The 24,078-nt window shown below is 35.5% G+C and overlaps 4 protein-coding genes across 7 annotated transcripts; 3 read left to right on the top strand and 1 right to left on the bottom strand.

Moving 5' to 3' along the window:
- The first annotated feature begins 551 nt into the window (after positions 1–551).
- Rnmt (RNA guanine-7 methyltransferase) lies at positions 552–2,752 on the top strand. The gene is made up of 2 exons (XM_076136419.1): positions 552–1,813; positions 1,899–2,752. The coding sequence occupies exons 1-2, from the start codon at positions 685–687 to the stop codon at positions 2,009–2,011; spliced, it is 1,242 nt and encodes a 413-aa protein (XP_075992534.1). The 5' UTR covers positions 552–684; the 3' UTR covers positions 2,012–2,752.
- A 2,752-nt stretch (positions 2,753–5,504) lies between these two features.
- Positions 5,505–11,161, top strand: Top1 (DNA topoisomerase 1). 3 transcript variants are annotated; one of them, XM_076136414.1, is made up of 10 exons: positions 5,505–5,673; positions 5,986–6,137; positions 6,260–6,595; positions 6,985–7,081; positions 7,218–7,373; positions 7,464–7,560; positions 7,647–7,815; positions 8,194–9,491; positions 9,741–10,017; positions 10,099–11,161. In XM_076136414.1, the coding sequence occupies exons 1-10, from the start codon at positions 5,632–5,634 to the stop codon at positions 10,199–10,201; spliced, it is 2,727 nt and encodes a 908-aa protein (XP_075992529.1). In that variant the 5' UTR covers positions 5,505–5,631; the 3' UTR covers positions 10,202–11,161. The 3 variants fall into 3 exon arrangements, with proteins under 3 accessions (XP_075992529.1, XP_075992528.1, XP_075992527.1); XM_076136413.1 differs by having other exon boundaries at positions 5,506–5,673; positions 6,257–6,595; XM_076136412.1 differs by having other exon boundaries at positions 5,506–5,673; positions 6,215–6,595.
- An 18-nt stretch (positions 11,162–11,179) lies between these two features.
- Positions 11,180–16,392, bottom strand: LOC142987570 (ATPase WRNIP1-like). Its single transcript, XM_076136418.1, has 8 exons — positions 15,994–16,392; positions 15,715–15,918; positions 14,952–15,124; positions 14,524–14,781; positions 12,565–12,736; positions 12,301–12,484; positions 11,860–12,105; positions 11,180–11,305 (listed from the first exon to the last, which is right to left on the bottom strand). Exons 1-8 carry the CDS (start codon positions 16,243–16,245, stop codon positions 11,214–11,216), a joined length of 1,581 nt encoding a protein of 526 aa, XP_075992533.1. The 5' UTR covers positions 16,246–16,392; the 3' UTR covers positions 11,180–11,213.
- On the top strand, positions 13,995–24,018 carry rt (Protein O-mannosyltransferase rt). Of its 2 annotated transcripts, none has more exons than XM_076136417.1 (9): positions 13,995–14,241; positions 19,103–19,305; positions 19,491–19,792; positions 20,048–20,210; positions 20,434–20,748; positions 21,305–21,587; positions 21,729–21,996; positions 22,076–22,293; positions 22,394–24,018. In XM_076136417.1, the coding sequence occupies exons 1-9, from the start codon at positions 14,212–14,214 to the stop codon at positions 22,883–22,885; spliced, it is 2,274 nt and encodes a 757-aa protein (XP_075992532.1). In that variant the 5' UTR covers positions 13,995–14,211; the 3' UTR covers positions 22,886–24,018. The 2 variants fall into 2 exon arrangements, with proteins under 2 accessions (XP_075992532.1, XP_075992531.1); XM_076136416.1 differs by lacking the exon at positions 13,995–14,241 and adding an exon at positions 16,991–17,373.
- The last annotated feature ends 60 nt before the right edge of the window (positions 24,019–24,078 follow it).

The following is a 24,078-nucleotide window of genomic DNA, read 5'->3' as shown; positions in this document are numbered from 1 at the left end:
AAGTCTTTGGTGGTAGCCCAGCTATTTAAATTTTAGAATGTGAGAGGGACTCCAAAGAAAATATAGATTATGGATGGTTATACAATTATTTGTTTCCAAAACATTACAGCTCGCCTTAATAATCATTTATACCAGCGGACTGGCCCAACTTTGTCTGGTACCGGTACCTACAATTTTATACCGTTGTTTCCATTCCACTTGAATTTCAATCCCATCAATCCCATTAATATCATGTCATATCTGTGATTCATTTTTCTTAAAAAAATTAAATGTATAGTTAGTAGCATATGCTAATTCATTATTTAAGGGTTCGTAGCTTAACTTCGTTATGTAGGCACATTTTTAAATTGAGTGCACTAAGATATCAATGTTATAATTTAATGTACAGTGCTGAATTATACCTTCTTTTGGAGATAATTTCAATTGCAGGGCACCTCATCTAATAAACGGTGATAACGAGTAACGAGAATGTCAAGCTTAAAAATATATTTGTTGGTCATCTCGTTCACTATTTGTCAAAATCAAACTTTGTTCGTTCGTTCTACATCAAACTGAGTTTATTGAAGTGACAGTTAAGAAAATCGCATGACGTGACAAACGTGAAAGCGAATAGCAATGTTTGTTCGGTTTTAATCAACACAAAAATAAACAGATATTTTACATTCCAATTGTAAGATATAATGCATGTATAGTATTTTGACAAAGAAAATGTCGAGTTCTAATAATCATGATGAAAAAACCTCAGACGATACAGAAAAGACTTCGCATAACGGGGAACGCAACTTGAGAAGACGTAATTCTCAAGATGAAGATGAACTGCCTAAGAAAGTAATGAAAACGAGTGAAGAACATAGCTCAGTTGTGGCAGCACACTACAATCATTTAGAAGAGAAAGGTTTAAGGGAAAGATTTAATTCACCAATATTTTATCTCAGAAATTTTAACAACTGGGTCAAAAGTGTACTTATACAAGAATACAGTGACAAAATTCGAGAAAAAGATTATGGCAGGTCACTAAGAGTCCTAGATGTATGCTGTGGTAAAGGCGGCGACTTAAGTAAATGGCAAAAGGCTAGAGTAGAACACGTTGTTTTTGCTGACATAGCTGAGGTATCAGTTCAACAGTGCCAGAACCGATATGAAGAGCTGCGCTCGCGTTGTGGACGTCTCTTCTCTGCAGAATTTATTGCAGCTGATTGTAGTAAAGAAACTCTTAGAGATAAATACCAGGATCCTTCCATTAACTTTGACATAGTGAGCTGTCAATTTGGTTTGCATTATAGTTTCGAAAGCTTAGGTCAAGCAAAAAGAATGCTGACAAATATATCAGAATGTTTAAAACCAGGAGGCTACTTTTTTGGAACAATTCCCAATGCCTATGAAATTGTATCTCGCGGGAAAAAATCACCTCATGGTACTTTTGGCAATAGAATATATAACATCAAATTACTTTTCGATGTGGAAAAGGGGTATCCACTGTTTGGTGGAAAATATGATTTTCACCTTGAAGGAGTTGTTGATTGTCCTGAATTTTTGGTTAATTTTAAATTGCTTACTATACTTGCAGAAGAGTATGGTTTAGAATTGATGTACAAAGCACCATTTTCAAAATTCTATAAAGATCACTCTGAAAAATATAAACAGCTGTTGCAGAAAATAAGATGCTTTGAAGTTTATCCACCACCTCCAGGTAAAGAACTGATGGCTGATGAAGATGAGTATGCACATGCAAAACAGTTTTGGGAAAATAAAGAAAACAAGACTGAGAAAGATCAAGTTGGAACAATGAGTTCAAGTGAATGGGAGGTTGCAAGTAAGTATAGTACCTACTTATTGATTGAAAAATGTGTAAATTTTTAAAATTTTCAGTGTTTAATTACATTTTGTTTATTATTTAGCGGTGTATATGGCTTTTGCCTTCAAAAAACTTCCACCTGATTCCTGGGACACCAATGGAAAGCCACTGTACACAAAATCCAGTGACAAAGGTCATAGTAAGCAAGCAACATAGTAGTTATGGACAAAGAATACAATTGCCCGCAGAAGACAATGTATTATATCTACTTTTTCCAGTATCTTCAGTTAAAAATGTTCTTAAAGTTGTATTACGATTTGTAAGGTTATGTTAAGGTGTTCATTAGATAGATAATACTAAACTTCCCATAAAAATCTAAATACTGTTATCAGAAAGGTTCATTTGGGTTACCCCTCATTCAGTAAACAATTCACAACCAATTAAATAACTGAAAGACAATACAATATTGAGATGTGTGTCAGCATACTGATGCTGGCTCCATCTGACTGAACTGATCTAATTGATAACTATCAATATTTATAATTACTATAAGATTAAAATGTTTATTTCAACTGGATAACTAACAAGTTCAAGTGTGTGAAGTTCAAGTTTGTCTTTTACACCACCCTCAAGCAAACAATGGTACATAGTTATATTATGGTTCAATAGGCACTTATTACCAATAATATTAGCAGAATATTCCAGCATTATATGCTAAATTTTAAAAAATGACAGACTCTTTACCATAATAAATGCATAATAATGTTAATTTTATTGATGATTATTATTATTCTATTAATCAAGATAGTATTTGTGACAAATATTGGTACTTAGGTACCAATATACTACTAATAAATTACAAATAAATTACAAATAACTACTGTTTGGCTTGAAGGTTGTGTAAAATTAATAATATTTTAATAAAAAATAAATGTTTCTACTTATTGCATTGTATTTATTTCCACAGGAGTCATGTTATGTCACTTATTACCCTAATTATACTTTGATCTATTACTGAACTCCAAGGACTCATTATACCACGAAATGTACCTGCTTAGGCCCAGAAATTACCATGCTTAAATAAATCGACCAAGTGCGATTCGGACTCGCGCACGGAAGGTTCCGTATGAAACATATCTTTATAGTTCATATAATAATTAATAGATAATCTGTCAATATTTCAAAGGCCTATTTGTTGCTGTTATGCAAATGCATATTCAGTAAATATTTCGACCATCCGCCTGTTGTCGTTATTAACTGGTTATCAACATCGACCAAAACACGCCAAAGATGACGTTGGTTATATGGGTGACCTCATAACTATTTATTCTATTCTAGTTTATATTGATTTGTCGATATAGCAAAAAAGAAAAAAATACATCGTCTATGGAATTTTCTACTGTCTAACTATCACGGTTCATATCATGAGATCCAGCCTGGTGACAGACCGACCAAGAAGTCTCAGTAACAGGGTCCCGTTTTTACCATTTGGGTACGGAACCGTGAAAAACTATTGTATGTCATTAATTTTCTTGTTTTTGCCTATGCTCCAAAATGAATCTGTGCAGTCGGACTACATTTTAGTCCGGAGTCCCACTGCAAAAACAGTGTTGCTAGATTTTGACCACTGGCCAGCGAAAGATGAACCAAAAAACCCCGACTAAAGAAAATAACACGATTTAATTTACTCTTTGAGGTACGGATATTGTAAGGGTAGGTAGGTACATGCCTAAAGGCGTTCCCGTGGCCTCGGCCCTATGCGGCGAGGAGGAGGCAACACCTTGGTGGTTTAGTGGGTAGGCCTTGCCCTTCTGGTTCGGAGAGCCTCGCATACCCCAGCGCTCCCCCGGGCGTAGGGGATGCAATTTCACGCATTAACCAAATAAAAAAAAAAAAAAGGTAGGTACATGACTTCTTTCGTAGAGATGATGCCTTACAGGACAGTAGGTACTCGGCACCCGCGGTTGTGTACAACATGGTATAGATGAAGTAAATAATTGCTGCCGCTTTCTGCGTACCTCTTTCGCCCATCAGGCGTTGTGCGTGTCAACTATCTGCCTTTGTTTACTTATGAAGGTACTATGTACATAATAGGCACCTAGTTTTGGTCATCAATCCACGTCTTGATCTGTCACCGTGGCTTAAGCATAAAGTAAGAACCACACAAGAAAGAAACATCATAAAGTTACAGTAAAATAAAACAGCATAAAATGCTATTAGGTGGTGTTGGTAGGTGAGTATATTTATTACTAGCTGACCCGCGCAACTTCGCTTGCGTCACATAAGAGAGAATGGGTCAAGATTTTCCCCGTTTTTGTTACATTTTTTATTGCTTCTCTGCTCCTATTGGTCGTAGCGGTATGATATATAGCCTATAGCCTTCCTCGATAAATGGACTATCTAACACTGAAAGAATTTTTCAAATCGGACCAGTAGTTCTTGAGATTAGCGCGTTCAAACAAACAAACAAACTCTTCAGCTTTACAATATTAGTATAGATTACCGAACTCCTGGACTGTATACTTTCATGTCCTAGAATTCTTATAATTTATTATATAAATAAATGCAAACGTTTGTGGAAATGCTTGTTACTCTTTCATCCAAAAACTACTGGAAAGATTTAGATAAAACTTTCTTTGTTGGTAAATTATAAAAGCAACTTACGCATCAGAATAACGTTTTACGAAAATACCTAATTCCCGCCTCATGCGGTGCCGCGAGCTCTGTACGTAAAAAGACGGTGCATAATTTCAATTAAGTAGGTACTATTAAAATAATATGTCCCTTATGTGTATAGGTACTCCACTAAAATTTAGTAATTTAGCTATCCATTGTCATACGTCTTTTCGTCTATGTATTATAAGTGCAGGAAAAATCGACAGTAAACTAACTGAGTAGCTCAAGGCAAATTTCGGATGTACACCAATTTATACCTACTTACTTTAATGTTGTTTTTGTATAACATACTGATGCGAATCTATTCTACTAATCACATCATAATACCTATAAAAAATATCTCAAAAAGAAATTTTGCACCCTCTATGTAGGTATTATAGTTGGCTTGCCTTCTTTTTTTTTTTTTTAGACATTGACGTAAATCTACGTACCTACCTATCCTAAATATTTATTGTTACTATATAACAGCTAAATTACGTTGAGCACTATACGTAAGAGCATATATAATTTCTATTATTTTTAATATATTCAAAGTCCTTCAAAAAAATTACATTATTCTAGATCCAAAAACGAAAGAACTCCCCTAACACTTCCTAAAAATCTCAATGGAGAACCACTATTTATTTAGTTTTGAAGATATCCTAATTCACTGAAAGCAAATATCTACTTAATACCTACTTTCCAATTTATGTGTCTTCTCTTATAGTGGTGAAACAAACTCCTGTTTTAAGAATTTGTTAATTTAAATACACGTGAACTACACTTTTCTCGAATATTAAATGTCAACGAAACGTTAATGTTAATATTTATTTATACTAATATTTCCTTTTTATTTATACTAATATTTCCTTATTCGTACGTATTCAACAAAATATTTAATAATGCCAGTAGACATTTTCTGTAGATAGGAACCAGCTGAAAACCAAAACTTCGATTAAAACAATTTTAATAATAATTATGTATTGTTTGAGACTAGCAACATTAGATGATAGTGTGAACATCGTACGCTTGAGATCGTTGAACTAATTCACCTGAAGTTGTAAGTAATCTCGGTAGGAACGGCGCATGCGCATTCGTCACCTCTCGGCACTTAGAATTTGCGCTCGCCCGACCGGCCTCATGTAATTCACTTGCCCTAACGTCGGTAATACGTAGGCAAAATGAGTGTCGAAAACCCAGCCAGCGATAATGATTGTGAATCCGTAAGTGGTCAAATTAATTTGTTAATCCACAATCTATCATTTTATACTGCAATAACGTGTCATGAAAATTAGAGTATCGCTGTTTACTGATGAATACAAGTCTCCACGAAGCGAAAATTTTCTAAGTCCCAATATGGCGTCAACCACAGTGTTCGAACAGACCGAAGCTAAGCGTCGGTTTTGAAAGCTTCGAGAAAATAATTTGACACACTTATCGAGGTCTTCTAAAATAACGGTTTAAATATTTTATTTCGTGTTGAAAATGTATGTCAATTTACACAGATTTCAATTGTGCGGTTTTATTGTTCGCAGGGAAAGGTAAATGGCAATAGAAATGAACACGTGAACGGCGTTCACAATGGATACAGCAGTTCCGACAAGCATAAATCAAGCCACAAGTCATCTAGTAAGGATAAGCACCGCGACAAAGAGCGGGACCAGAAGAGCTCCTCCAAACACAGCAGGTTAGTTTTCCAGAAGGTTCCGCGTGAACATGTCTTCTTTATCTATGAAGTATGTTATTTATATCTTTAATTTATAGAGATAAAGATAAGGACAAACATTCAAGTAGTAAAAATCACAGCAGCTCACACAAGTCTTCGAGCAAGGACAAAGAGCGCAGCGAGAAGGAGCGTGATCGTGAACACAGCAGTAAAGACAAAGATCGCGACAAAGACAAGCACCGCAGTGACAGAGACAAGCACAAGGAAAAGGACAGGAGTGACCGTGACAGGGATAAGCACAAGAGCAGCAGTGATGAAAAGAAATCGTCATCTTCGAGGGACAAGGATCGTGACCACAAGAGCTCATCTAAAGACCACAAGTCAAAGGATAAGGATAGAGAGCGCGAAAAAGACAGACATAGAAGTGACAAACATCGCAGCGACAAAGAGAAACACTCAAGTTCAAAAGATAAACACAGGTGAGCAATGATCATCATAAATAATATCATACAAACTGCTCTCTTCATTAAAAACTTATACTTTTATTATCTTTGACATAACACATGTCAAACATAAGTCATTTTTTGAGTTATCATTATTTTGTCACATATGATTTTGAATAAAATTGTTTCTGAAATGCACACATTTCAAAATTTTTTGGAAACACTTTCCCACCACATCAACAATTGTACAATAAATACTGAAAACAATTTGCTGTATTATTCATATGTACAGGAATAAATAGATACACAACTTCATAGTCTTATGTATCCATTTATCTCTGTAGATTTTATTCAACATACTAGAAAATAGATATCCATCTTTGTGAGAAATTAATTTTCTAACATTCAAAATGTTTTATCTTTAGCTCTAGCAAAAGCAAAGAGAAGAGTAGCAGTGATAAACATGACAAAATCAAATCTGAATCTGACTCTCAAGACTCACCCAAGGATGAACCCATGCAGGTATGGATGAATTGCATTACTTAAATTAAACATATACAGAAATATATGAACAAGCTATAAATTAAAATAGCTGACAAATTGCAGTATCTGTTATACTGATATTTTTTCTATGCACTAATATAAATATTCGGTTTAGATTGATGAAGATGTGAAGCAAGAAATGCATGATGAGAGCAATGACTACACAGGACTAAATACTACTGCTTCATCATGTGACTATTCTCTCTCACAATTCAAGGATGAGCCACTCTCAGAACTGCCACCTGAAGATGATAGTGAAGAAGACTCACCGGTAATTAATTTTATAATATTATGTTGTGTTGTTATTACTGTAATAGATTCTTTGATTAAATGTTAACTTTATATATTGTCCTCTGTGCAGTCTGAGCGTATAGGCCACAAACGCCGGGCGCCTAGTGTGAGTGAAGAAGACATTCCATTGCTACAACGCAAGAAATCTAAGAAAAAAGTCAAGAAAGGTCTGTATTCAGATAAGTCTCTTTTTCAAATTGCTATACTAGTGTTTTAAGTTGTTGTAAATCTTGTATTTGTTTTCGCATTTCAGAACCCACCTATGATGATGATGATGACGACGAAGAAGAAGAAAAACCTAAAAAGAAAAAGTCTAAGGTAGAAAAATCTAAACCAACAAAGGTTAAATCAGAGCCTGATGATAATGTCAGTCCAACCAAACGTAAAAAGAAAACTGAAGAGGACCAGGAAGTTTGGAAGTGGTGAGCTATTTCATTACAATATAGGCTAATTCTAAGCTGGGGTCAATAAACTATGACATTACAGAGTTGATTCCATATTATTACCACCTCTACCAAAAAAACTCCAGCTTTGTTAATAGTTTTACAGGTTACCGATAGATGGCGTTGTAGTTTCGCAATGTGACACAACTTTGAGGTTATATCAGGTTATGTCAAAAAAATGTTCATTAGAAATGTGTACATGAAAATATTGGATACAAAACCATTTTTCAATGCAAAATCTATAAGTATTGTGTTCAGACAGTTGCGATATTTCAGGCCAAAGTGTGTGACAAAGCATCTCATGTGATCTTATGTAGCTGGAAAGTGTTATATACTTATTTTATCTTTCTTTTATAGGTGGGAGGAAGAAAAGAAAGATGATGGTACTAAATGGACATACTTGGAGCACAAAGGACCTGTATTTGCACCACCTTATGAGCCATTACCTAATAATGTTAGGTTCTTCTATGATGGCAAAGAGATGAGACTATCTCAAGATGCTGAAGAAGTAGCAGGTTTCTATGCTCGCATGTTGGATCATGACTATACAACTAAATCTACATTTAACAATAACTTTTTTGCTGACTGGCATAAAGTTATGACTCATGAAGAAAAAAAGATCATCAAAGATTTATCAAAATGCAATTTTAAGGAAATGCATGCATATTTTCTAAGTGTCTCAGAAAAAAATAGAAATCGAACTAAAGAAGAAAAAGCTGCTTTGAAAGCTAAGAATGAAGAGATTCAAAAAGAATATGGTTTTTGTACCATAGATGGTCATAAAGAAAAAATAGGAAACTTTAGAATAGAACCTCCTGGTTTATTTAGAGGTCGTGGTGAACATCCCAAAATGGGTATGCTAAAACGACGCGTAATGCCTGAAGATGTGCTCATTAATTGTTCTAAAGATAGTAAAATTCCTAAGCCACCGCCTGGTCACAAATGGAAAGAAGTTAGACATGACAATACAGTGACATGGCTAGCTTCTTGGACAGAAAATGTACAAGGTCAAGCTAAATATGTCATGTTAAATCCTAGTTCTAAACTTAAAGGCGAAAAAGATTGGCAAAAGTATGAAACTGCTAGAAAGCTTCATAAGTGTATAGACAAAATAAGAGAAAATTACCGTGCTGATTGGAAAGCTAAGGAAATGCGTGTTCGTCAACGTGCTGTCGCTCTATACTTTATTGATCGCCTTGCGTTGAGAGCAGGTAATGAAAAAGATGATGATCAAGCTGATACAGTAGGTTGTTGTTCACTGCGGACTGAACACATAGCATTACACAGGGAAAAAGATGGCAAAGAATATGTTGTTGTCTTTGATTTCCTTGGTAAAGATTCTATTAGATATTACAATGAGGTACCAGTTGAGAAACGTGTATTCAAGAATCTCGAGTTGTTTATGGAGAATAAAAAGGATAGCGATGACCTGTTTGATAGACTTAACACACAGACACTTAATGAGCATTTGAAAGATCTTATGCCTGGATTAACTGCCAAGGTATTTCGTACATACAATGCTTCTATAACATTACAAAGGCAATTAGATGAACTCACAGATGCAGATGCAACTGTCCCAGAGAAAATTTTGGCTTACAATCGGGCAAACCGTGCAGTAGCTGTTCTCTGTAACCATCAACGTGCTGTGCCTAAGGGTGAGTTAGCTTTTTATCCATTGTAGATGATAGAAAAAATCCAATCCATCCTAGTTTTATTATTGTAACTAATGTAAAGATGAGGTTATCCTTATAGGTTTTGTTATTAAATTTATTACTACAAATTTTGTATCATTGTAAAAACCACGAGATAAATCAGTGACAATCAAACTAGTAACAAGTTGATTGGTCTATAGTTTTGAGGTAACATTAAATTATTGTATTCTTATGTGTAATATATATTTCTAGGCCATTCAAAATCTATGGAGGCTTTGAAGGAAAAGATTCAAGCAAAACGAGACCAAGTTGATGAAGCTGAGGAAGATTTAAGACAAGCGACAAAGGCCGCTAAACGCGGCTCAGTCAAAGAAAAACTTAATTGTGATAAGAAAAAGAAGGCGCTAGAACGTTTGAGAGATCAACTTAAGAAACTAGAATTACAGGAAACAGATCGCGATGAAAATAAAACCATCGCCCTTGGTACTTCTAAATTGAACTATCTTGACCCACGTATCTCAGTTGCTTGGTAAGTAAATAGCATTATTAAGTTGCTTTAATTATGTTTTGCCGATTTTTTATTACTACAAATAATTTCACTTTATTACAGGTGCAAAAAACATGGTGTTCCCATTGAAAAAATCTATAATAAAACTCAACGCGATAAATTCCGCTGGGCGATCGATATGGCCGGTCCGGAGTACGTCTTCTAAGGTCAATATTAGCATTAGCTATAACTATATTTTATTATATAACTTTTGTTAAATCTAAAAACGTTCCACTTCATGTTTTTATATGGAATTTGTTTTATGAATTCTGACTAAAAAAAATTATTCAGTGATTAAGTATTGATAAAAAATAAACATTTGGACCCAAACGGAATATTGTTCCTCTCAAGATTAGGATCCAAATTAGAAGTCTGATTCTAATTTATTATTATTTAGTTACAATGTTCTCTTTAGCATAATTAGTTATAGGCTAAGGATTAGTGTTAAAAGAGTTTAGGATTTTCTTGTATAGATTTGCAATCTTTTCTTCACCTTATGATTTTTTCGTATGTAGCTGATTGCTAATAATCCGAAAACTTTAAATATGTATTGTATAAATGAATCATGAAAGTGATTTGTATCCACTGTCTTTCCGTACATGAAAATAGCTTTCTTTTATTGCGGTAACGAAACTTGTAAAACAGATGCTTGGTAATCGATTTCCAATATCTGTAGATGCGTGCGCATGCAGTTAAAAACCTATTTATCTGTATATTCAAGTGAGGCTCATAGGACGTATTTGAACAATAACATCTACTTAAATCTTGCAATAATTAACCGTTAATCTAAAACAAAGTTACTTCTAAATACGTGCGTATTTGCAAACAAAACTTAAAATACAGATAGAATACAGCTGCATCAGAAGTAATGTAAATTGTGCACAATGTGCAGTAGCAAATGTTGTAAAGTAAGAAATAATGTTATTTTATTTTTATAAAATTAGGATCGGAAATCGTGGCAACCGCCGTCAATGTTACGAAAGGTACAATGTTATAGGTAAATTTGTAATATTACATAATTTACATACATATGTTTATGTGTGCGTCTTGTATATAGTAAATTTTTACCATGTCATACAATTGTGAAATGAGATTATCCCAAATAAATAAAACATTGACACTAGGATTTTGCTTTTTATTTTAAAAATATAATTTCTTAACAACTATCCACCATAACTCTAGCGAAAGTAATCACAGTCTTCTAATCCTTCAGGCATATAACTCAATCCAGACTCATCTTTGTGTGAAAGATTATATCCTTTGCCATATCCTGAAAGATAAAATTATATGCTAGATATAGTTAACGGAACTACTTTTTATAACACCACGCCAGTTACATCGAAAGGTGTGGACAAAGGTGATGATACAACCGCGGTTTCGCCCAGTAAGAAGCGTAAGTATAGCAGCAATGCAGTGATAATTACGTAATGAGATAGGATTGGGACAAAAATAAAGTAAAGAAGTATCTAGTGCCTCGACATAAGTTTAACTAACAGATAACAAGTGATAACAGTATGTATTTTGCTATTTTACTTTAACATCATTACAATAGTAGGTAAAAGTAGTGCTGTCACTATTCAAAATCATCATTAGTTAGTACATAATGTTTTCAAAACTGAACGCAATGGTTTAGGTCGCCACGCCGAAACCATTGCGTTGGGAGGTCGTGGGTTCGATTCCCACACGGAGCAATTATTTGTGCGATCCACAAATAATTGTTGTTAGTATGTTTGTAAAAGTCCCCGCGACACAAGAGCAATTCTTAGTGCGGGCGTTGTCTTTTTAAAAGAGAAAACTTGCTTAAAAGTCGCGCATTAAAATTACCTATTTGTTTCATTAGTTTAGTTGGAGCATTACGAAGATGTAGAGGCACTGGTGGCAGAGGTCCTTTGGCCTCAGCTAAGGACTGCTGACATCTCTTCATGGCGGAATATACTTCTCTGCTTTTAGGTGCCCTAGCAAGCCTTACTGCACATTGCGCAAGTAGAACGTCACATTCAGGCATACCTATAAGCTGGCAGCCTTGCAGGCATGCAACAGCTTCTACTATGGCATTTTTATCAGCTAAGCCTGAAACATATAAAAGGCTCATCGAATATATTACATTCAATGCACATCAAAACAAACAATAGGTCAAATTAACTTAAGAGTTTAACATTGGAAAGAGGATTTAAATATGGGGCGATATTAATAAACTGATAACATTCATTTTGATGCTCAAAAAAGTCTTAAAATCAGAGAAAGCACATGGAAATACAATTTTACCTATATCTTCGCAGGCCATCCTCACAAGTCGACGTGCAATGTACATCGGATCCTCGCCTCCGTGCATCGCACGCGTGATCCAGTACAGAGACGCATTGTCATCACTGGCACGAATTGACTTGTGCAAAGCTGATATAGTATTGTAATGCTCCTCTCCCTGTCTGTCATATATCATGTGTGATCTCTACAATACAATATTGATGGTGATAAAAACAAGTTTTTCAATAAATTGATGTAATAAAAAAATTGTGTACAACTGCTTACTTTAATTCCATTCTTTATATCATCAAGACTAAGTATGGCAGGTCCTGTCTCATGAATATCGGTACCAGGATCCCTCGCGGCTAACGCAAGTTCTAATGCAGCTAATGCCACCCTTGCATCACCATCACACACCTCCGCTAGCCACTGCAAGGATCCTTCTTCCACAATGCAACTTAAAATATTTAAGTGTCATCAAATACTATTGTAAATATACTTTTAAGTTATTTTATTAGAATATGCATGCGGCTCTCGTCACTTTGTCGATATCATCAAGACCATGAGAGTGGAACCGGATGAGGTTATGGTGAGTTTTGATGTGGAGTCACTGTTCACCAACGTTCCCATACAGGACTGTCTTGATGTCGTCGAGATGAAGTTGAGGGAAAACGGTCTGTCTAGTGAGTACGTCGTTTTACTGAAGAACTGTTTAGAAGGTAACTACTTTCTCTATCGTGGACAATACTACCTCCAGATCGACGGAGTGGCCATGGGTAGCCCAGTGGCACCGGTTATGGCCAACATCTGGATGGAACATTTTGAGCAATCCATAGATATGCAGGCATCAAACGTGAAGCTATGGAAAAGATATGTCGACGATGTGTATTGTATCATGAGAGGAGATAAACAGAACGTAGAACGGCTGTTGAACACCCTGAACTCCATTCATACTAACATCAACTTCACATATGAAATGGAGACAGACAGATCGTTGGCCTTTCTCGATGTCGAAGTAAAGGTGAGAACAGATGGTACCTTGGGCCACACTGTTTACCGAAAACCGACACACACCGATAGGTATCTCCACGCGAATTCGCATCATCATCCGCGACACCTGCAATCCGTGGTGGCTTCGCTGACAACTAGAGCATACGACCTTTGTGACCCTGAACACCTAGACGGTGAACTCTCACACGTTCAGGAGGTACTTAAGCGAAACGGATACAGGAGAACCGAACGACGTCTGAAGAGGCAAGAATGTCAGACTGGTGTTAGCAGAGTACCAGCTTTTATGCCCTACATAAAAGGAGTAACGGATAAAGTTGGAACAGTACTGAAGAAATACTCCATAAAGACTGTATATAGTCCGTTCTCCAAAGTAGCTAACCATTTGCGCACGCCAAAGGATGTAATTCCTCTTCAGACACCTGGCGTTTACAAGGTGGATTGTAGCTGCGGTAGTTCATACATCGGACAGACCAAAAGAACAATAGCTGAAAGGGTCAAGGAACATATCGCAGCTGTCAAGAACCGGCAAGTCAACAAATCCGCGATAGCTGAGCACTTGTTGGAAGCAGGAACCAATCACTGGATCGAGCTACATCAACCCCGGGTCCTCTCCACAGATCGTCACTATTACTCCAGGATAGTACGAGAAGCGGTTGAAATCAAAAAACATACCAATTTCAACCGTGAAGAGGGATACCGTTTATCATCTACGTGGAATCCTGTCATCAGCAAGTGCAGCCGTCGCCGGCATGACGTAACGCGCCAGTGTAAAGACGTCGTTAGTGTTGTGTGTCGAAGTACCGACAATTCCGAACAATGTACACTAAGTGACAACCAAGTGAGGGTAGGCGTCGAAACTCGCGCCACAAGAAGACGACGCTTAGCAGCCACATCAGTCAGCTCGTGACCACGGTCGTTGTAATGCGATCGAAACGTCGGGCAGCAAATAAGGTATCCAAACCTTTAAATTTTCAATCGCGTATAAGACCCGTTGCATTATAATATTAGAATATGCATGTCAGGCACTGCTAAACACACTTGCATTGCATACCATCTTCAAACCAGATTTGATCGTAACATAAGTAACAAGCCTATGCTACGCTCGTGAAAACCACCTCTACTACCTACAGCAGATAAACACATTCTAAGCAATGGATCTTCTCAGGCTTTACAACATAAGTAACACAGAAGTACTAAGTAACAATTATCAAAAAAACGACATGAAATTCTTACTTAGGTAAAGTGGTTTCTACAATGTTGTCTAAATCATCCTTAACATTTTGTATGACTGCTTTTCCACTTTTTTTGATAGCATTCTTTAAAATCTTCAGAACATCATCAACACCTAGTTTTTCCATAACTACAACTCTGCAGCGACTTAAGAGTGCATTGTTTAAACTAAATGAAGGGTTTTCAGTTGTAGCCCCTACAAGAATGATAGTTCCATTTTCCACATGAGGTAAAAATGTGTCTTGCTGAAGTTTGTTAAACCTGCAACATTCAGAATATTCTTGATGACATCTGAATTTTCCTATCATCACCAGGAGCAAATTAATTTTCCCCAGGGTTATTAGAAGTTATTCTATTAATACAATTTCTATGACCCAAGTAAATATATAATTTGGTTAATAAAGTTAGGAGTCAAATGATGAATTTCAAACCTGTGAATTTCATCCATAAAGAGTACAGTTTGTCTTTTAAATTGCAGTTCATTTTTGGCAACTTTAACCACTTCCTTCACATCATTTATTCCTGACATTGTAGCAGACAGTTTTACAAACCGCATGTTGTTTTGTTGCTTACAAATGTGGGCTATTACATTAGCCATGGAAGTCTGAAACCCATTTTATTATTTTATTGGTAGGTCAATCTAAAAATGTCTATACATTTCTCCAAGCTTATTTTCAGCTGTTGCTGTGAAACTCAAATAAAATTAGACCAAAATCCATTTCCCAATTTTGGAAACAAATACAGAACAACAGTCATGATCCCTAGTTGCATACTACTGCTACTAATATAATCTAATTTTTATAATTTCATATAGATTTATTCTGAAACACATATTATTATGAAATAAATTTCACCCATTATGGTATAAAATCAATCAAAACTAATAATTCTTTGTTAAACATTTCAGTCAAACTATGGTATTAGAATATAAGGCATGCTTATCTGATACTGCCTACTCTGCATCAAAATAAATTAGGGTAAGGTCTTAAACAATCATCTACAATTATATTATAGGAAATCTCTTGGTATTATATAATAGTATAGATCAAAAGTATTTAGAATGTAAAAAATTGTATGCTTATGTATTAATTAATTATTAAAAATTATGAGATTGAAGTCTATATCCTCCAACAACTACCAAACGGAACAGTTAAAAATAATGTAAGCAGTCAATATAGGTAAATATTTAATTACTTTTCCACATCCCGGTGGTCCCCATAATATCATATTTGGTATTTTCTTTTGCTCTAATAATGATCTTATCATAGATCCAGGTCCAAATGCCTGTGTGTGTCCAACAATATCTTGTAGACTGACTGGTCTCATCTTTTCAGCGAGTGGCAAGTTAGAAGAAGTATCTTTTGTTTGTGTCTTGGACACAATTGCAGATTGTGTTTTCTGAAAGCATAGCCGATATTTAAAAAACATTATCACCACAAAAACACTCATTGTACAAAGCCATAATGTTATTACCATGGTGTGAGAAGCGCTAGGACTGGTACTCATTCTTGAGCGCTTTTCATGTGAAGCCGAATTATTCAAATGTGAACTACTTCTCTTGCCGCTAGATATTTCAGTTCGATTTTTGTTCTCTTCTGATGTATTTAAGAATAAACATTTGTTAACATGTTCCTCGATACTATTTTTGTCAAAGTTCTTATTACAAACCGGGCATGGTATTGGCTCTGAAGTATTACTTTTACCACCCTCACTTTTCGTAGCCATCTCACATAAACAATTATATTGTACGAAAGACAAGAGTAAGTTAAACTTAATATGACTTGAAAAGTTTATTTAAAATTTAAATTGTTCTGTTTTGAAGTGTTTTGAACACCTGATAACTAAGGATGACGATATGAAATCGATAAACTGAAAAATCGATATATCAACAAAAACAATTTTATTAATCGATATGTTATTGTATAAGAGTATCGATATCAGGTTTTTCTGTTTTCGTATAAACTATACAATTATATTTTAAACTGCACGTTTGACGCAGTGGTTTAAGCGGTCACTCTCACTTGCCGTATCATAATATAACGATTTGAATCTATTTAAGAATCGATCTTTTATCGATAAGAATCCCAATCCCTACTTGTGATCTGCCAGTACTGTAGGGGGTAGACTGCTTTGACTTGACATTGGAATTCCCGCGCATTACGCGAGCTAGATTCGCAGAAATTCGACACAAAAGTTAAAAAAAATACAAACTACAAAGATTTTGAAAGGCTGTTTTATGAATGAAAAAGAAGTCTATATCATTTTGTGCAAAAATTACAGTGATGAACAACCCATTACCCAGTCCCTCATTAGGAAATTACCAAATTAAGAATTTTGAATATTGATATCAAGAATGTGGTTAAAAAAAATTATCTGTCGGTAATTAATAAAAATGCATACAATGCGTTTATTAATAAATATGCGTAACATTCGTAATTTATTTTAGGAGCAAGGGCTACCTGTCTCGGAAGAAGAACCAACCAGAACCTATATAATAATTGTTCAAAGCAATTTGTAATAATTAAACGAAACGTCATAATTGACATTTGTGACATTGAAAGCTTTGAAAGGGAGTGCTTTGTTGGTCCGTCACTCGCCCAGTATTTTCATTCGTCGACTGTTGTCAGTGTTGTGTGTGTGTGTGCATTCAAACGATAAAGTTATAAAGTCGAGAAATAACTTTCATCATTTAAATTAAAATTAATTTTAGAGAGCGCTATTATGTCATAGAATTCAGACATGGATCAATCTGAAGGTGTTAAGAAACGTATTAAAAAGAAACATAATAAAGAGGTCAGCGAACCTGACACAGACAGTTATACAGAAAAGTCCATACATTCCGAAAGAGAAGTTGTAAGTATATAAAAAACAATCAAAATATATCTTATTTTTAAACTAGCTGACCCGCGCAACTTCGCTTGCGTCACATAAGATAGAATGGTGAAATTTTTCCCCGTTTTTGTAACATTTTTTACTCGTTCCCTGCTCCTATTGGTCGTAGCGTGATGATATATAGCCTATAACCTTCCTCGATAAATGGGCTATCTAACACTGAAAGAATTTTTCAAATCGGATCAGTAGTTCCTGAGATTAGCGTGTTCAAACAAACAAACAAACAAACTCTTCAGCTTTATAATATTAGTATAGATTATTTTTTGAGTATTCATCTGGTTAGCTCTGTAACTTGTTATGCTTAAAATTTATAAATTTACGGGCAAACATCTAGTCAGGCTTCTGCCACCGTTGATTCAGGTCAGGATGTAGAATTTTTTAATTAAATGGTTGTAAAACTAATTAAAGTCACTACGAAACCCGTACGTTTTGCTCTAATAAATATATTTTGATTTGTGACAATGGATGGATTGGATTAAACTAAAATGGATTAAACCCAAAATTTATTAATAAAAAAAAACATCTGAAATAGAATAATTGTTTATTCAAAACAGTACATAAGTTTTGCAAATTTATTGATTTACCTAAATAGAGTTTTGTAATTGTAAAATATTTCTAAAATGATTGGTTTTGATTTGGTTCATATGTAGTATTTTAAAAGAGTTATATTTGAGAGTTAAAAGAGTTAGATGTTATAGTTATTAAATTTTAGAACTGAATTGTATAGTAATACAAAGCACTAGCTGCATGCTAGCCAGCAACATGACACTCTACTTTCTACCTATTGTAAAAGGGGGCATTTGCACATTTAAGTATAAAAAATAGTTAATTACATAAAATAATATAGTGTCACAAGCTTCTCATCATCAACTTAGCATTTCGTCCAACAATGTTTGAGTTAGCTTCCAGTCTCATTGGGTGCAGCTGAATCTCTGTATTTTACATAGCGTCAGGGATAGTGCAAAGCTGCATATAGCCCATTGAAATATATTAAAAGGTTTTAACTTCCTCGTGCGGAATTAGATCAAATTCAGATATGCGGTATTATCCAATGCTAGATACGCAGCTTTGCACTATCCCCGACGATAGGGTGACTACCTATCAGGCCTCTACAGCCCTATTACATGAGCTTAATATGATAACCCTTGGTAACACTGTTGTGTCACAAGCTTGGTAACACTGTAGGTTAAAAAAGTAATAAATAATGAGTGTTTGTTTATTCCATGTTTCTGTTATTTTAACTTTGTTGACAATTGTTTGAAGTGAACTTCACCTTGCTACAGTTCACAGCTGTAACACTAGATAACATTTTCACCTTGTTGTGTCACTGGATGCACCTTCAAATTATTTTGTTAGTCGGTTTACTAATTATTTGTTGACTTATTATAATTTGGGCCCTTATTTTTCTTATGGTTAATCATCCACTTTGCTAAGGGTAGGAAGGTATTAAGTAAACATAATTGTAATATTAATGCTTATTTTTCTTCAAAAATAACCACATACAAATCAAATAAACCTCAACCAAAAAAATATTTTTATTATATAGCACTATCTATTTGGCAATAAATAAAACTGCAGCTTACTTTTTAACTTGGAAATTATCTGGTATATTATTCAATCTAATTTAAGTCTGTCGAAGTTTGATTGTGACTTATTGTTCAAACCTTTGAATTGTTATTCTCTTATACAGGGTGATGGTGCACCATCAGATGATAAAATGGAATCCTCACAAGATATTCCAAAAACGAAAGAAATTAAACAAGATGGAGATCTAAGAGAAAAGGTTCCTTCAGGAATATATCTACGATTCGAAATAAATCTGGTGTTTGTAGGGCTACTAGTTTTGGCACTTAGTTCCCGACTGCCCCATCTTGATGAACCTCGCTATGTTGTGTAAGTACATAGAGCTGAAATTACATATTTAATGGCATCAATGCTTTTCAAAAAGCTGAATAAATACAAATTAACAAATATTTGTACATACATTATTACCTACAATGAAAAAAATAACATTCGATTTAAATCGCAAATTGAAAATTATTTTAAGTAACTAAACTGAATTATGTAACTATTTGCAGATTTGATGAACTACATTACGGGCGATATGTGTCATTGTATACAAAAGGAGTTTTCTTTTTTGACGCTCATCCACCGCTTGGAAAACAGCTACTGTATTTAGCTGGTAAAGTTGCTGGATACGACGGGAATTTTACTTTTGACCGAATCGGCACACCATATTCTGATAACGTGCCTGTAACGGCTCTACGTTTAGTTCCCGCGATAGCCGGGAGCTTCTTAGTAGCAGTCACTTATCAATTAATGCTAGAAGTGTCTTTGTATCATTGGACCGCTATCCTAGCAGGACTCCTTGTTCTATTTGGTAAGTAATAACTAAACTTTAAGCCACCACACGCTTATCACGATGTCAAAATTTTACTAATCAAGTAGTGCCTGTTTGTCTTCACGTACTTTCAATCTCATTAACTACCATTGTGAACACAGATCAGATTGCTATAATCGCTTTTCTTATCCGGCGATCAGAGCTTCTTACCTAGGTTCTTATGCAATGACATTAAAGCTGATAAATGTTAAAATTGTGTTCATATTGCATATTAATAATAATTGCATGTTTCAGAGAACTGTTTTTTGGCACAGTCAAGGTTTATGTTGCTAGAAAGTATACAGATACTGTTTGGCCTATGTGGAATATTGTGTGCTATAAAAAGCACTCGCCGGAATGGCCTTGCGAGTGTTGTATGGCTTTGCACTGCTGCTCTTTCACTTGGTTGTTGCTTTTCGTGAGTATATCAATGCTATTACTGTGTAATATAGTTCATATATAAACTCGGGATTCATTACGAAATTACGAATATTACTTTAATAATAGCTAATGGATTTTTATTTAAACAAATGTGTTAAATTACCAAAATAGGTATAAGACATACTTTCACTTTTTTGACGAAATACAGATATAAGATATAACAGACAGATATAATTTAACTGATATATTTTTGGTTTCAGGGTGAAATACTCTGGTCTTTATTCATACCTTCTCGCCATATTCTTGGTGGGGCGACAGATCTGGCTTCGTATTGGTCGTAAAGAATCTGGATTGCGCTTAGCGTTATCGGCACTATGGAGGATGTTGATACTCGTGGCTATTCCGTTTTCGGTTTACGTGGGGGTGTTCTATGCCCACCTGGCGATGTTGCCCAATGCTGGACCACACGACAGTGTAATGACGAGCGCGTTCCAAGCCTCTCTGAAGGGAGGTTTGGCGAGTATAACGCGGGGACAACCATTACACGTAGCTCACGGATCACAGATAACACTCAGGTAACTGTATTATGAAATGCATGCCTAAAGCTTCTTCAAAGCATTTCTTAAAGACATTCAAAGCCCCAACCCTCACTTGGCCAGCGTGGTGGATTCTAAGCTTCACCTTGTTCAGGAGGACAGAGATGGGTTTAAAAAAATGTTTTGTAGAGCATCAATGTTGCAATATTAAAACAATGTACTTTATTGACGTGGCACATACATAAAGGCTATCATGTGTTACTAAGGTAAATAAGAAATAACAATAACATACCTATAACCTACTTGAAGGGCGATAATGAATAGGTTCTCCTTGCTTACGTGAAAACAACTTAGTCTTTTGTGTAATTAACTATGTACTTACCTATTATTTTATTGTTTGATTAACTGGTTATAATATAAAGTTTACATTTCACTTGTTTCAAATGTTATGTGGTCGCGACGTTTCTTTGAGGCTTCGGGCAGCCATTTATTTAAAGCGTCACGCATGCTTCAACTCGAGGCATACGGCCATGCATAATATAGTAGAAATGTACGCAGTTGAAAGTACAAATGTTGAATGAGTGATGTCCGTCAGGCACACGCACGGTCGCACGTGCTGGCTGCACTCGCACGCGCACGTGTACCCGGTGCGCTACGACGACGGGCGCGGCTCGTCGCACCAGCAGCAGGTCACGTGCTACAGCTTCAAGGACGTCAACAACTGGTGGATCGTGAAGCGCCCCGACCAGCCGTCGCTGGCCGTGTCGCGCCCGCCCGACGCCATCCGCCACGGAGACGTGGTGCAGCTGCTGCACGGCATCACTAGTCGCGCCTTGAATTCACATGATGTTGCCGCACCTGCTTCCCCTCAGTCGCAGGTACGACCTATACCTACTATCCTCAGACTTCACATAGGCTTATTATCCTTATTTATTCTGTGTACCAAGTCAAAGAAACAATGATCTATGCGAAATACATAATCAATATTTATGTATCATAAACCTGTTACACAATTTCAGGAGGTTTCTTGCTACATCGACTACAACGTGTCGATGTCTGCTCAAAATCTGTGGCGCGTGGACATCGTGAACCGTGACAGTGAGGACGCCACTTGGGACGGGATTCGATCGATGGTGCGACTGATCCACGTCGACTCTGGCACTGCGCTGCGGTTCAGTGGTCGACAGTTGCCCGCCTGGGGCTTCCACCAGCACGAGGTCGTAGCCGACAAAGTGCTCACTCACCAGGACACTGTATGGAACGTTGAAGAACATCGATACACCAAAGGTACGTACCTACTTGTACAGAGGAACCATCACTAATGACTGAGTTTAATTTAAACTAATTCTTAATGTTTCTTTGTTAGCTGAGGACAGAAAGGAGCGGGAAAGAGAACTTGTTACTGCTGAAATGATACCGACGACGGTGACAGAGTTAACGTTTTGGGAGAAGTTCATGGAGCTGCAGTACAAGATGGTCGCGCACGCTCCCGACGCGCCCACAGGACACATGTTCGCCAGCGAACCTTCGGAGTGGCCACTACTAGTGCGCTCTATCGCATATTGGCTGTCACCTAATTCCAATGTACGTTATATTTTTACACAGTATAATACACATACAATAATTATATAATTTGATGTTAAATTAAATGATTATATACTAACCTGTTCATGATTTTTTTCAGGCTCAAATACATTTGATTGGTAATCTCATAACTTGGTATAGTGGGTTTATATCAGTGTTAGTGTACGGCGCCGCCCTCGCACTGTATGCTGTACGACAACGTCGCGGCTGTGAAGACTTGCCGCCATCGGCATTACAGAACTTCTATGAAGCCGGCTACATTCTATTTTTAGGTTATTGGATCCATTATCTTCCTTACTTCTTTATGGATCGAACGCTTTTCCTCCATCACTACTTACCAGCATATATCTTCAAAATTTTATTATTATGTTACATTATAGATCATATGTACTTCATAATACAGTCTCGAGAAAGAATTCGTCCCATGACAAATGTGTTTATTTTATGTATTGTAGTGTGGTTAGCATATGTAGTAATTACTTTTAAGAAATTTAGTGTTCTTAATTATGGGAACGTTGATCTGACTGAACATGACCTGCTGAGTCTCAGGTGGAAGGACACCTGGGACTTCATACTTCATAAGAAAGGATGACTGATATCACTGACCTCAATGTTTATTTTAGCTGCCATTTCAAAGATCTTGTCAGATACTATTTATTTTATTGTTTTAGTTGTGTGTTTTATGAAATATTTTTATGATTTATGCTGTTCATAATAATTAGATGTTTAACAGAAATAATAATGTGTGTATTAGTTTAAGAGAACAATCAAAATAAATATGATTATACTATAATGTAATTTCGAAAGGGACATATAATCTGAATATTTTCCGTAGCAGATTAGCCGCTTTACGGAGCCTGCCTATGCAAATATGTCATCATAGGTCATCATTAATTAGTTAACGTCCGTTTCGAAATTACATAATAATATACAAATGTACAATGTTTTGTCTATTAGTAATAGTTTTAATTTATGTCAATGTTTTTATTACATGCTATGTACTCTAGTGTTTGTAAAAAAGGCATTGCTTTAATATGTGAACAACTAAGTTGGTTTTCTATTGAAAATACTGTAATATTTTAACCTAAGATCTGAGTATCATCTTACAATCGTTTGTAAAGCCTGTCATTAAGAAACTTAAACAGCACATGCCTATTGCGTTCATTTTCAAAAATCTGTTGCTTTTAAGTAAGTGAATAAAAAACATGCTATGCTATTGCTCATTCGCATAAACTTTATGTACTACCGGCCTCTTAGTTACCAGTGAATCAAAAACGAATTGATTATTATTATCAATGGAACATAATATGACGTAGCTTTAATTTTTTCTTTGTGACTGCTTTTACTGTACAACCCAGACTGCCGCATTATAAGAAGCTTATTTTTATTTGACGTTCAGTTTTCGCAACTAGATGTTTTTTTATACGCCATTTTCCTTAACTGCCGAATATACTATATTTTATATTTGGCAATCTTTTAAAGCAAATATTTATGATGTAAATGCTTTCTTCACAACTATTCCCCAGTTCGTAAAATTTATTTTTTCAAGGAACACGACTTGTGTACCTTAGTTACTCAAAAATTTTGACTGTGCACTAGTATTCTAAATTATTTAAGAGTTTATTTTATAAGGAACATTTCTTATCTTACTCAATGACCCATTCCGTCCAAATTAGTACCTATCTTTTTATATTGTGTATTAAAATTTTAATAAATTATTTATTTACAAATCATTCTAATTTTATTTCTGAAACCAAAAAGTTTTAAGGATTAAAGCAATTTTTT

The sequence above is a fragment of the Anticarsia gemmatalis genome, chromosome 3, assembly GCF_050436995.1.
Source record: "Anticarsia gemmatalis isolate Benzon Research Colony breed Stoneville strain chromosome 3, ilAntGemm2 primary, whole genome shotgun sequence".
Classification (NCBI taxonomy): domain Eukaryota; kingdom Metazoa; phylum Arthropoda; class Insecta; order Lepidoptera; family Erebidae; genus Anticarsia; species Anticarsia gemmatalis.
The sequence above is the reverse complement of the archived record's forward strand: the minus strand, read 5'-3'. Positions and strand labels throughout refer to the sequence as shown.

Excerpts from the sequence above, each read along its gene's own strand:
- LOC142987570 (XM_076136418.1), bottom strand. The coding sequence starts at position 16,245 with ATGGCTACGAAAAGTGAGGGTGGTAAAAGTAATACTTCAGAGCCAATA. Across the intron at positions 12,106-12,300 it reads GATGGCCTGCGAAGATATAG|GCTTAGCTGATAAAAATGCC; the intron begins GTAAAATTGTAT and ends TATATGTTTCAG. Across the intron at positions 11,306-11,859 it reads TAAACTAATGAAACAAATAG|GATATGGCAAAGGATATAAT; the intron begins GTAATTTTAATG and ends TTTATCTTTCAG.
- rt (XM_076136416.1), top strand. The coding sequence starts at position 17,260 with ATGGATCAATCTGAAGGTGTTAAGAAACGTATTAAAAAGAAACATAAT. Across the intron at positions 20,749-21,304 it reads GGATCACAGATAACACTCAG|GCACACGCACGGTCGCACGT; the intron begins GTAACTGTATTA and ends GATGTCCGTCAG. Across the intron at positions 21,997-22,075 it reads AGAACATCGATACACCAAAG|CTGAGGACAGAAAGGAGCGG; the intron begins GTACGTACCTAC and ends TTTCTTTGTTAG.
- Top1 (XM_076136412.1), top strand. The coding sequence starts at position 5,632 with ATGAGTGTCGAAAACCCAGCCAGCGATAATGATTGTGAATCC. Across the intron at positions 5,674-5,985 it reads GCGATAATGATTGTGAATCC|GGAAAGGTAAATGGCAATAG; the intron begins GTAAGTGGTCAA and ends TATTGTTCGCAG. Across the intron at positions 7,561-7,646 it reads TAAGAAAAAAGTCAAGAAAG|AACCCACCTATGATGATGAT; the intron begins GTCTGTATTCAG and ends TTCGCATTTCAG.
- Rnmt (XM_076136419.1), top strand. The coding sequence starts at position 685 with ATGTATAGTATTTTGACAAAGAAAATGTCGAGTTCTAATAATCATGAT. Across the intron at positions 1,814-1,898 it reads AAGTGAATGGGAGGTTGCAA|CGGTGTATATGGCTTTTGCC; the intron begins GTAAGTATAGTA and ends TTTATTATTTAG.